Here is a 9,488-nt window from a genome sequence, read left to right as displayed (position 1 = left end):
ATATGTACAGCTTATTTATATAGAATTTAATTAATAACATATACTTATTTTGTATCTTAGGTTTGCGCATTACGTATTACTGAAAAGGCTAGAGGTCGCATCTTGAAAGCTGGTGGTGAAATAATTACTTTTGATCAGTTAGCTCTTCGTGCTCCTCTTGGAAAAAAAACAGTTTTGATGCAAGGTAGACGTAATGCACGCGAGGCTGTGAAACACTTTGGACTGGCACCAGGTGTTCCACACTCGCATACAAAACCCCTAGTACGTTCAAAGGGTAGAAAATTTGAAAGAGCCAGAGGCCGTAGGCGTAGTTGCGGCTATAAGAAGTAAACTCTTAATGTGTCATCAGTTATGTGGGCGCAAGATTTTATAATAAGTAAACATTCATATAAATGTTAACTTGTAGACTTTGATTCTCTATTGTGTTGAAAATTATCTTCAAAAACTGGAACAATTGAATTTTAACTCCAAACTAGATTGCTTTTTAATCTAATTTTTTTCAGTAATTCATCGAAATTGTGTCAAAGGTGTGATGATGGCTAATGCCGTTACACATTCTAATTTAAATAATTGTAATATAAAATAAATCATAAAATTAATTTTTTCAATTATTTTACTTAGTACACTGTCATAATTATTAGCATATTTAAGAAGTATAATAAAAGAAGCACACATCAAAGAAATCTCGAAACGTTTGATACGCTTGTGGGATAAATCGACAAACAAATTGATGTTTACTCTATTTTTCAAATATTTCATCATTTAGTAATTATAATGTGAAGTTACAGATAAATGTATTACTTAATTAATACAATAATTTCATACTTTAAATACTCGTCTTTCGTGAAATCATATTTTACTTAATTATTTCCTAAAACAACTAATTTAAGTATATAATAAAATTATTTTTAAATGCTTTTCTAAATATTATATGTTAATTATTTCGTGTAACATCTAAGTTTTTCGTGAATTTACTGAATTATACAAATTAATGGTAACACATACATATAAATCAATAGTGTATAAAATATACTATAGAGTGCGTAACTGAACTAATTATTTGATATTGTAAATTCAGTCCTTTCAATTAATTTGATTCGTAAAATTTTTAAATTTTGTAAATTGTACTTCTTAATATACGATTATGTTACCCACAAAATAAAATTTGTATTATTAAAGTTTACAGGTAGATCATAATTTTAAAAGTTCGTGTTAAGCGCCCTCTATATCGTACGTTTTTTCATTTTAGTTCAAGATACTCCTGAGCATGCTTTCTTTTCCGGATTGTTAAAATGGTGAGATGATGTGAAAATTTTCTATTCTTAAAATAATCAAACAAAATATCTCATTTGTGCAAAAATCGGAACAAAATATAATTCTTCTACAGACGCAAAATAAAAAAACTTAATTAAACGATAACTATTCTTCTTCCAGGGTATCGATATTAATCACAAACACGATAGAAAGGTTCGACGAACAGAACCGAAATCACAAGATGTTTACTTACGGCTTCTTGTAAAAGTAAGTCATTCTTTTTATTGGATTTTGTCGAGAAGAGTTTCACTTAATTCTTGTATTAAGATTCTAACCGAAGTTTTATATTTTTTATAAAACCTTTACACTGATTTTTTAGAAGTAAGGTTATGTTATCTGTAAGGTTATTGCGAATAGCACTCTGTGTTAGTCTTAGCAAATATAGACTAATTCAATTTTGTAAATTCGCTATAGAAATTAGTCAGCTTTCCTATTCTGTCTTTTCGTTTAAAAGAAAAGGCAATTATATTAGTTGACACATGCATACATTGTACATCATTATCTAGTGTATAAATGAAAATAATTGTTGATTATCAAGATCTTTTAAAGATATATTTTTTGTATTTTAGCTCTACCGATTCTTGGCACGTAGAACAAATTCAAAATTCAATCAAATCATTCTGAAACGTCTGTTTATGAGTAAGATTCATCGACCTCCAATTTCCTTAGCACGTGTTGTCAGGCTTATGAAAAAACCTGGGCGTGAAGATTGCATTGCAGTGATCGTCGGAACTGTTACAGATGATGCTCGAATTTTTAATATTCCGAAATTAACAGTAAGATTTGTACAATACCCGTAACTATTGACATTTACATATGTACAGCTTATTTATATAGAATTTAATTAATAACATATACTTATTTTGTATCTTAGGTTTGCGCATTACGTATTACTGAAAAGGCTAGAGGCCGCATCTTAAAAGCTGGTGGTGAAATAATTACTTTTGATCAGTTAGCTCTTCGTGCCCCTCTTGGGAAAAAAACAGTTTTGATGCAAGGTAGACGTAATGCACGCGAGGCTGTGAAACACTTTGGATTGGCACCAGGTGTTCCACACTCGCATACAAAACCCTTAGTACGTTCAAAGGGTAGGAAATTTGAAAGAGCCAGAGGCCGTAGGCGTAGTTGTGGTTATAAGAAATAAACTCTTAAAGGTATGCCATCATTTATTGTGCCATTGAACTCATGGAAAATAAATGCTGGTTTTACACGTTCTCATATTTTTTTTTATCTTTTCCCTTTCCACAATAATTTAATTAATATTTTCTATTGTCACTGCTTCATCTATTACTTCTTCTATCTTATCTTCATCATCAGACTGTATTTCTTCCAATGCACTAACGCTTGGAAAATATAATTTCGATTCTTCGTTTGCACTTTCATGATTATCACTAACATAAAATGGACCAATGCCAGCAAATGCTAAAAATGCTTCGCGTCCTACCTTTTTTACAGTACATATAAATACTTCATAACTGTAAAGAAAAATATGAAATCTTTTAGTTTTCATACTTTTTTTTAATATAGTCTTTACTATGTAATATTTAATCTTTGAAAATATACCCTGTTTTTTCTTCAGTATTAGACTCGAAATCTTCAATTGATTTTGCTATCAACTTAATATTTGAAAGTTTATCACACTCAAAAACTCCAAAATCTACGACTTCATCGTTGTACATTTCCAAAACCATTTTCAACTCGTTCTTCCTCGTACTGTCGTATTTGAAAATAATTATTGGTTCGTTTTTAGTCTTATCTTCATACTATAAAATTTTCCATAATGGTTAAATTAATTTCTTTGATATTAAAATATTTGAAATTGCATACTTACTTACTGGATATGTGGTATCTGTATATTTACTGAAAATCAAACGAAATACAGTTGCCTTGTTTTTAGCATTTGGTGGAGTCCAGACAATAGGAAATGGATCATTTTCCATTTCCGCTGATATTACAGCTGGTCGATGTCGACCACAATAGCTATTAAACAAATATTTTTTTTTATCAAAAACATTCAATATTACTTGTAAAATTTACTATTTCTGTCGAAATTCGAGATAAATAAATTACGGCAAGAAAGAGTTAAAATATAGTTGTTCCTTATTAAGAATGATTTTTGTATTACATCTCATCCGTGAAGCACTGATCTGTAGAAGGTAACACTGATTGTCCAAACAGTAAAGTAATCAAATGCTGATGAACGTCCATTTCATTTGTAGATTCATTTCTTCTTAAACGCATAAGCATACATTTACCGTCTAAAATCAATTGTCTTGCATGATCCGTGAGTACATAATCAGACTAAAAAGAAGAAATGATTTAATTGTGATTTGTGTTTACAAAAAAAATATAAAAGAAAATAAGTTCAATAATAGAACCTCGTGAAACATTTTATCAAGGATATCTTCGTTCAATCGTTTTCGTATTTCCTGTTCAATAATATAATTCCCTGACAAGATTTCTTCAACTAATTCCACGTACGGTGGGCAACATTTTTTATCTCTTTTATGGCCTTCTTCATCTTTAAATATCCATGGATATAATAAGAGACAAGTTTCATCAATTAACGAATTGGTTAAATGATTCATTTCTGCTTCGTATTTTGCTTTAGTTTCTGCTTCTATAAAAGATTCATTATAAGCGTAAATAAATATTAATAATAAAAAATTAATTTAATTTTAATAATGATACCAATGCTTTTGTAAATACCCTTTTGAGCTTTCTTTTCTGCTTCCTTAGTTATTCGAGCTTCTTCGGCTACGCGCATTCGTGTATTTTCTTCTGGACTACATTCGTTTACAGATATACAGAATCTATAATTTAAAGATAAATAAAAATAAGATATTAATATAAAAAACGTAATACAAACTTACTCCGGTTCATCTCCATTTTGAATTTTTTGAAATTCCGTGGTCAACATTTTGACCAATTGTGGACAATGCGCGCCGAACATTAAATTAATCATCATACCATCCTGTGAATATCAAAATAAATATTTAATATTTCATTTTCTTTAATGAAATTAAGTAGACGCATTTATTTACACGAATAAACATCCAAATAGGTTCGCTTTTTTCTTTAAAACGCTGCAGATCCGTTATATTATCGCACCTTGCCTGCAAAATTGTTCATTACTGTTTCAATCATTATTAAAAACTTAGTTGATAATAAAAATAGATAAAATTACCGTAGCATAACTTAACGCGTCCCCGCCAATTTCCATTTTAATTTTTTTTAAAGTGCTCACCATACCCGTACACGGTCCGCTCCATGCAGCATAGATATCAACCACTGTAAAAGAAAAAAAAAGATTAAATGAAGTAATAACAATAGTATAGTATTTTTTTTTTTATTCAAGTAATAGTACTTTCCTAACAAGCCCTTTTTAGTTAAGATTTGAGCCCATTCATCATCATTAGTAACATCAGTTTGAAGTGCAGTAGGTATTGTTTTCTTAGCCATTTTTTTAATACCCTTTCCGGCACCCTGTAAAATGAATAACATAACGCTATTAATTAAAATTAAGGAAATAATAGAAAGATAATAGTCAAAGTAAATTTATACCCTTTTACGGCGTAACATTTTTAAAAAAAGATATGAAAATAGTTATGCAAGATTTAACAATTTCTCTCTCTAGATTTTATTATAATTATTTTTTTTTTATTCAATAACAGTTGACTAAACTATAATGATTATTTATGAAGGATTTCTCGAGGAATACAGTCCTGTACGAAGCTACGAGCAAGAATAACTTAATCCTATTCAACAGAAAGTACAGGACAGAGAACTTTAATAGGTTTATTTATTAGCAATTTTACGATCATTATATCAGGGAACTTTAAGGGCTATTAGTATAATGTCATTATGGAGATGTCGGTGACAGTGAGGACACGCAAACTATTCCGAATAAATTATACTTTTGCCAGTCACAAATACTTGCGTGGCGTGCATATAATTACAGAGTGAAAGAAGAGTAACGATATTATTTTGTTTTTCTCTTTCAAAGTCACGTAAATAGATATTATATTTATTTTATTTATAAACAATCCAGAGTTAAAATACCAAGAGTAATTCCAATTATTACAGATAATTAATTTCAGTTTTTTTTTTTAGTTTAAACATTATTAATTTATAAATAAAGAAAAAGTTATTTTTATAAAATTGCAAATATGAATAATAGATTGATGACAGTGTAAGATAAAAATATTAGTTCTGATAAGAAATACTTGCCTATTAATAAAATAGAACATTAAACTGAATATTTTTGTTGTCTGTTATCCGACTAGTTGCCAAGAGTAACAGATTAAACAGATTACATGTTTAATAATGATGACTGTTCACCGATAACGTCATTGACGTTGCTATGCCTTCAATTTATTCCATATTTAATAAGGAATACGTAATTCGCATCTTTCCTTTATTAATATTAATGCCAATGACAAAGAATGTTTATATTGTCGATCAAATGAATAAAAACATAATGCATCATTTTTATATTCCTAATATATGTAAATTGAGAAAATTCATCCCATCGAAATCGACTCACTATTGAGAATGATTTATATTGCAATTAATTTAATATTTACAACATTTCAAATTTGTAACATTTCTGTTTAAACTAATGTTAAATTGTCGTTAAATTATAAAATACTATAAGCTGGTTTTGAATTTTCTGAATTTAAATTCTGGGTAATAATATAATATGGTATAATAAGTGTTACAATATCAAAAGGTTTATGATTAACTTAGGTTTAAGGTGTGTCGGCGTATGACAGGACATAACCCTTGTCACGTGACGCAGGTGACGTGAGAGTGGCAGTGGGGATTATGTTATTTTACATGAGAGGGATTTCTCTTGGCAACGTTGAATATAATGTAATGTTGAATATACAAACAAACCATCCAATTTTTCATCGCAGGAAGTCCAACATATCGACTAGGCAACGATTTTTCACACCAGGGAAGCCAACATCATAACTCATAACAAGAAAAAGTACGATTATGTTCTGAAATTCTAAGTTCTTATTTTACAATTATATTATCGATATAAGAATTTGTTTTTTTTTTTTTTTTTTTTTTTTTTTTAAATAAAAAATTGATCTTTACTGTATCTATACTTGCAAAACCAAATTATATAATTTTTATAATTATTTCTAAAATATCGAAAATTTGGACGCGGAAGATCGAGCTTCGAGATATCGATTTAAAATCGGCATCTCTAGTTTAAAGTGATTATATATTGTCATACATCGAAGAGATTTAACGAACACCGATTTTATATTTCTTCAATTTGCAACGATGATTTATTTCCATTTTGATCATTTAAAGATTAAGGAGATTTGAGGTGAAAAGTTACTAAATGATTTGTGAAAGGTTATTTCATTTCTTTTTCTCTCTTTTTCTTTTTTCTGCTTTTCTTTATATATATTTGTTTATTTGTGTATACAAATTTATTATTAAAAATGTCTTATTTTATTTCAATCGTTTCAAGTGCATTCATTTATACTTTTGTAATATTTGGAATAACTGTTGCTATTTATTTTTAATAATTTTCTTTAATAACAATATTATTAAGTTAATTTTATTTTGTATACATTATTAGGGAACATTATTACTTATAATATATGGCAGAAGATACAGAAATATATTGTGGCTTTTTGGATGCTAAATTGTCAGGAACAAGATGCTTAACACAAAAAGTGAGAAAAAGATCTTTAGCTCCATGGAAAGTTTGGAAAAGACATTGGTGTATGGTAAAAAAATTGGGACCAGGTTTAGAAATACAATTAGACTATGGTATAAGCAGTGGTGGGATTTCTCAAAATGAAAAGGAAAATTCTATTATAGTACCCTATGATGCTATTGTATATCGTACTCAATCTAAATCTAAACAGTTTGCATTTGGCATATTCTTAAATAAAGAAAGAAAACCATTATTGTATCTATCGGGTTGCTCTGAAACAGAGACACAACGTTGGATGTCAGATATTCGTCAATTATTAAAACCAAGAAGACATAGATTCATGGACCGGTCTTATAATATTTCTTTAATAGATAACGCACATTCCAGATTAGCTGGTTTAACTGGTAATTTAAATCATTATTCTTATTGAATTATTTATTTTATTTTAATTTTTATTTGGTATTATACTTACATTTATGTATAATATATTCTAAAAAGTTTCTAATTTTCTATAGGTTTATATGGAGATTTAGTAGCCAGTCAAATAGGAGTATTTATCAAAGATATTCATACTGGTGAAATAATACTGCATCTAGAATGGAAAGAAATGAAACAATTTCATTTAACTACAGTGGGTCGTCCAGAAGATGTTAAACGTATATGTGTAATTCATACCACTAAAGAGTTCCGTGCTGGAGTCGGGGAACTTCATGTATTTTGTTTAAAAGCTAGTAAATTGTTACAAGACTTAGTGACTCAGGGCCGTGGTCCAAGGCACAAACATATCGATCAGAGGCCTTTAAGTTTAAGCGAAGGTGATCTTAGAATATTAGGACATTGTGAAGAAAGTACAACAACTTTTCCAGCAATAAAGAGCAAAATTGCATTTAGTCTTATTAATGCAGGATTAGGATTACTTTTATCTTCTCGTTCAGGAAATGATGTTAAATCATTAAATGATATGACAAACAGTCATAACCTTGATAAAGTTGTGAATGGGAAGAAACCTATTCTCACCAGAGTTTTTGATAATATTTATCAACAAAAACCATCTAGTATTCCTGATATTGTATCTAGTATTAAAGATTTAGATGATACTTCATCGAATAGAAGAGTTTCCAATGTTTCTGTGGCTTCCGGAGTTTATGAAGAAATTATTGATAATACTAATTGTTCCAGAATTGTATCAGTAACTTCTAATTTTTATGAAGATCCAGAAGAACTTATTTTTAATTCTCATGGTCTTCAACTGCAACCGCCACCGCTACCACCTCGACAGCGGTGTGGATCTGCATCTACTAGGAATGGCAGGTTCGTTTTATTAAACAGTATTTTATTTCTAGAATATTTTCATTACATCAATTTAATTTTATATATTAATTTTTTGTAGTATTAGCGAAGATGGTTTAGATTCTGAAGGAGATACTAGATCAGTTACTCCAAATGACATCACACCACTTTCTGAATATAAAATAATGCAACCACAGCAAGCAATAATAGATAATTCTGAATACGTTCCAATGTCACCTAGACCAAAAGTCATCAATTCTTATCATCTTGAAGTACAACAATCTTCACAAGATGAAATTTACATGGTCATGCAGTAATAGCAATAAGCATATGTTACCATCAATTTTAAGCATGAATATATTAAATTTACTTGTCTATCAAGTCATTGCAAATACTTAATATGAGTGATAGAAATGTTTCACACGCGAATATGTTTTAAATAGTTCTTATAAATATATCTTTCATATATTAGCTTTCTAAAAATAGTTTGAACTTTGTATATCTCTTGTATACAATGCTTAATGGTATCGTATGAGATTTTATGTATTTTCTAATTGAAAGCAGGGTTATTATTGAAGTATAAATATTTTCATTTATATATTTGAAGGGCATAATAATATTCATTCAATATTATCTATATACATTTCTATTAGAAACTATTTATAATTAGTAGCATGGTAATTTAGATTAACAATTTATTTCATTATTATTTTGAAGATATGCCAATCTTTACTTATATTTAGGAAAAATAAAATTGTGATCTCTTTTTTTTATAAAACACTATATATAATAATGTTAAAAATTTATAACTTTTGGTAAATGAGTATCTGTCCAAAAGTAATATAAATCTTCCTAGATAATTATTCGTATAATGACTTTTATTATTTTTTATAAATATCTTTAAATTTTTATGATATTACAAATCATTAAATCAATTATTTAATAATCTTTGCTTAAGTCAAGCTTATATTCTATCTATGTTATGAATTCATTATAAATTCGTCACAGTTCCAAACAAGAGAATATCCATTTGAATCAAGGGAATAAGAAATTATTGAATTTATGATATACATCTTCATTAATAACCGTTAAAATTAATTGCTCCGATGTGATACTTGTAAAATAAAAAGAATTTGTGTTATCCATTTTTCCGTATTGGTTATATATATTATTGTTGCTAATTATAAATTTATATGTAATG

The 9,488-nt window shown here is 28.4% G+C and overlaps 3 protein-coding genes across 9 annotated transcripts in view; 2 read left to right on the top strand and 1 right to left on the bottom strand.

Moving 5' to 3' along the window:
- LOC106785804 (60S ribosomal protein L18) overlaps positions 1 to 2,528 on the top strand; it is a 3,475-nt gene extending 947 nt beyond the window's left edge. The window contains exons 1-4 of one of the 3 annotated variants that reach the window (XM_014746538.1): positions 1,244 to 1,295; positions 1,435 to 1,521; positions 1,884 to 2,090; positions 2,189 to 2,528. In XM_014746538.1, the coding sequence (XP_014602024.1) occupies positions 1,293 to 1,295; positions 1,435 to 1,521; positions 1,884 to 2,090; positions 2,189 to 2,458 (567 nt within the window). In that variant the 5' untranslated portion in view covers positions 1,244 to 1,292 and the 3' untranslated portion in view covers positions 2,459 to 2,528. Of the gene's footprint in view, positions 1 to 1,243; positions 1,296 to 1,434; positions 1,522 to 1,883; positions 2,091 to 2,188 lie in introns of those variants that run through there. The other 2 variants (XM_014746539.1, XM_014746540.1) reach the window with 2 other exon arrangements.
- On the bottom strand, positions 2,460 to 6,302 carry LOC106785801. Of its 3 annotated transcripts, none has more exons than XM_014746531.1 (11): positions 6,214 to 6,302; positions 4,686 to 4,800; positions 4,502 to 4,605; positions 4,359 to 4,430; positions 4,188 to 4,288; positions 4,024 to 4,127; positions 3,693 to 3,934; positions 3,440 to 3,615; positions 3,150 to 3,294; positions 2,878 to 3,077; positions 2,460 to 2,789 (listed from the first exon to the last, which is right to left on the bottom strand). In XM_014746531.1, the coding sequence occupies exons 1-11, from the start codon at positions 6,226 to 6,228 to the stop codon at positions 2,567 to 2,569; spliced, it is 1,497 nt and encodes a 498-aa protein (XP_014602017.1). In that variant the 5' UTR covers positions 6,229 to 6,302; the 3' UTR covers positions 2,460 to 2,566. The 3 variants fall into 3 exon arrangements, with proteins under 3 accessions (XP_014602017.1, XP_014602019.1, XP_014602018.1); XM_014746533.1 differs by lacking the exon at positions 6,214 to 6,302 and adding an exon at positions 6,060 to 6,201; XM_014746532.1 differs by lacking the exon at positions 6,214 to 6,302 and adding an exon at positions 5,545 to 5,872.
- LOC106785803 lies at positions 6,237 to 9,025 on the top strand. 3 transcript variants are annotated; one of them, XM_014746536.1, is made up of 4 exons: positions 6,237 to 6,307; positions 6,917 to 7,401; positions 7,513 to 8,308; positions 8,388 to 9,025. In XM_014746536.1, exons 2-4 carry the CDS (start codon positions 6,939 to 6,941, stop codon positions 8,602 to 8,604), a joined length of 1,476 nt encoding a protein of 491 aa, XP_014602022.1. In that variant the 5' UTR covers positions 6,237 to 6,307; positions 6,917 to 6,938; the 3' UTR covers positions 8,605 to 9,025. The 3 variants fall into 3 exon arrangements, with proteins under 3 accessions (XP_014602022.1, XP_014602021.1, XP_014602020.1); XM_014746535.1 differs by lacking the exon at positions 6,237 to 6,307 and adding an exon at positions 6,490 to 6,658; XM_014746534.1 differs by lacking the exon at positions 6,237 to 6,307 and adding an exon at positions 6,490 to 6,687.
- Positions 9,026 to 9,488: the final 463 nt, after the last annotated feature.

This window comes from Polistes canadensis, unplaced genomic scaffold (genome assembly GCF_001313835.1).
Source record: "Polistes canadensis isolate GaletaPanama2010 unplaced genomic scaffold, ASM131383v1 scaffold_57, whole genome shotgun sequence".
Classification (NCBI taxonomy): Eukaryota; Metazoa; Arthropoda; class Insecta; order Hymenoptera; family Vespidae; genus Polistes; species Polistes canadensis.
The sequence above is the reverse complement of the archived record's forward strand: the minus strand, read 5'-3'. Positions and strand labels throughout refer to the sequence as shown.

What these genes read in the sequence shown, in the direction of transcription:
- LOC106785803 (XM_014746536.1), top strand. Translation starts at nt 6,939, where the DNA reads ATGGCAGAAGATACAGAAATATATTGTGGCTTTTTGGATGCTAAATTG. An exon ending in CAGATTAGCTGGTTTAACTG is followed by an intron (nt 7,402 to 7,512) that starts GTAATTTAAATC and finishes AATTTTCTATAG; the next exon opens with GTTTATATGGAGATTTAGTA. An exon ending in GCATCTACTAGGAATGGCAG is followed by an intron (nt 8,309 to 8,387) that starts GTTCGTTTTATT and finishes AATTTTTTGTAG; the next exon opens with TATTAGCGAAGATGGTTTAG.
- LOC106785801 (XM_014746531.1), bottom strand. An exon ending in AACTAAAAAGGGCTTGTTAG is followed by an intron (nt 4,606 to 4,685) that starts GAAAGTACTATT and finishes TTTCTTTTACAG; the next exon opens with TGGTTGATATCTATGCTGCA. An exon ending in ACGCGTTAAGTTATGCTACG is followed by an intron (nt 4,431 to 4,501) that starts GTAATTTTATCT and finishes ACAATTTTGCAG; the next exon opens with GCAAGGTGCGATAATATAAC.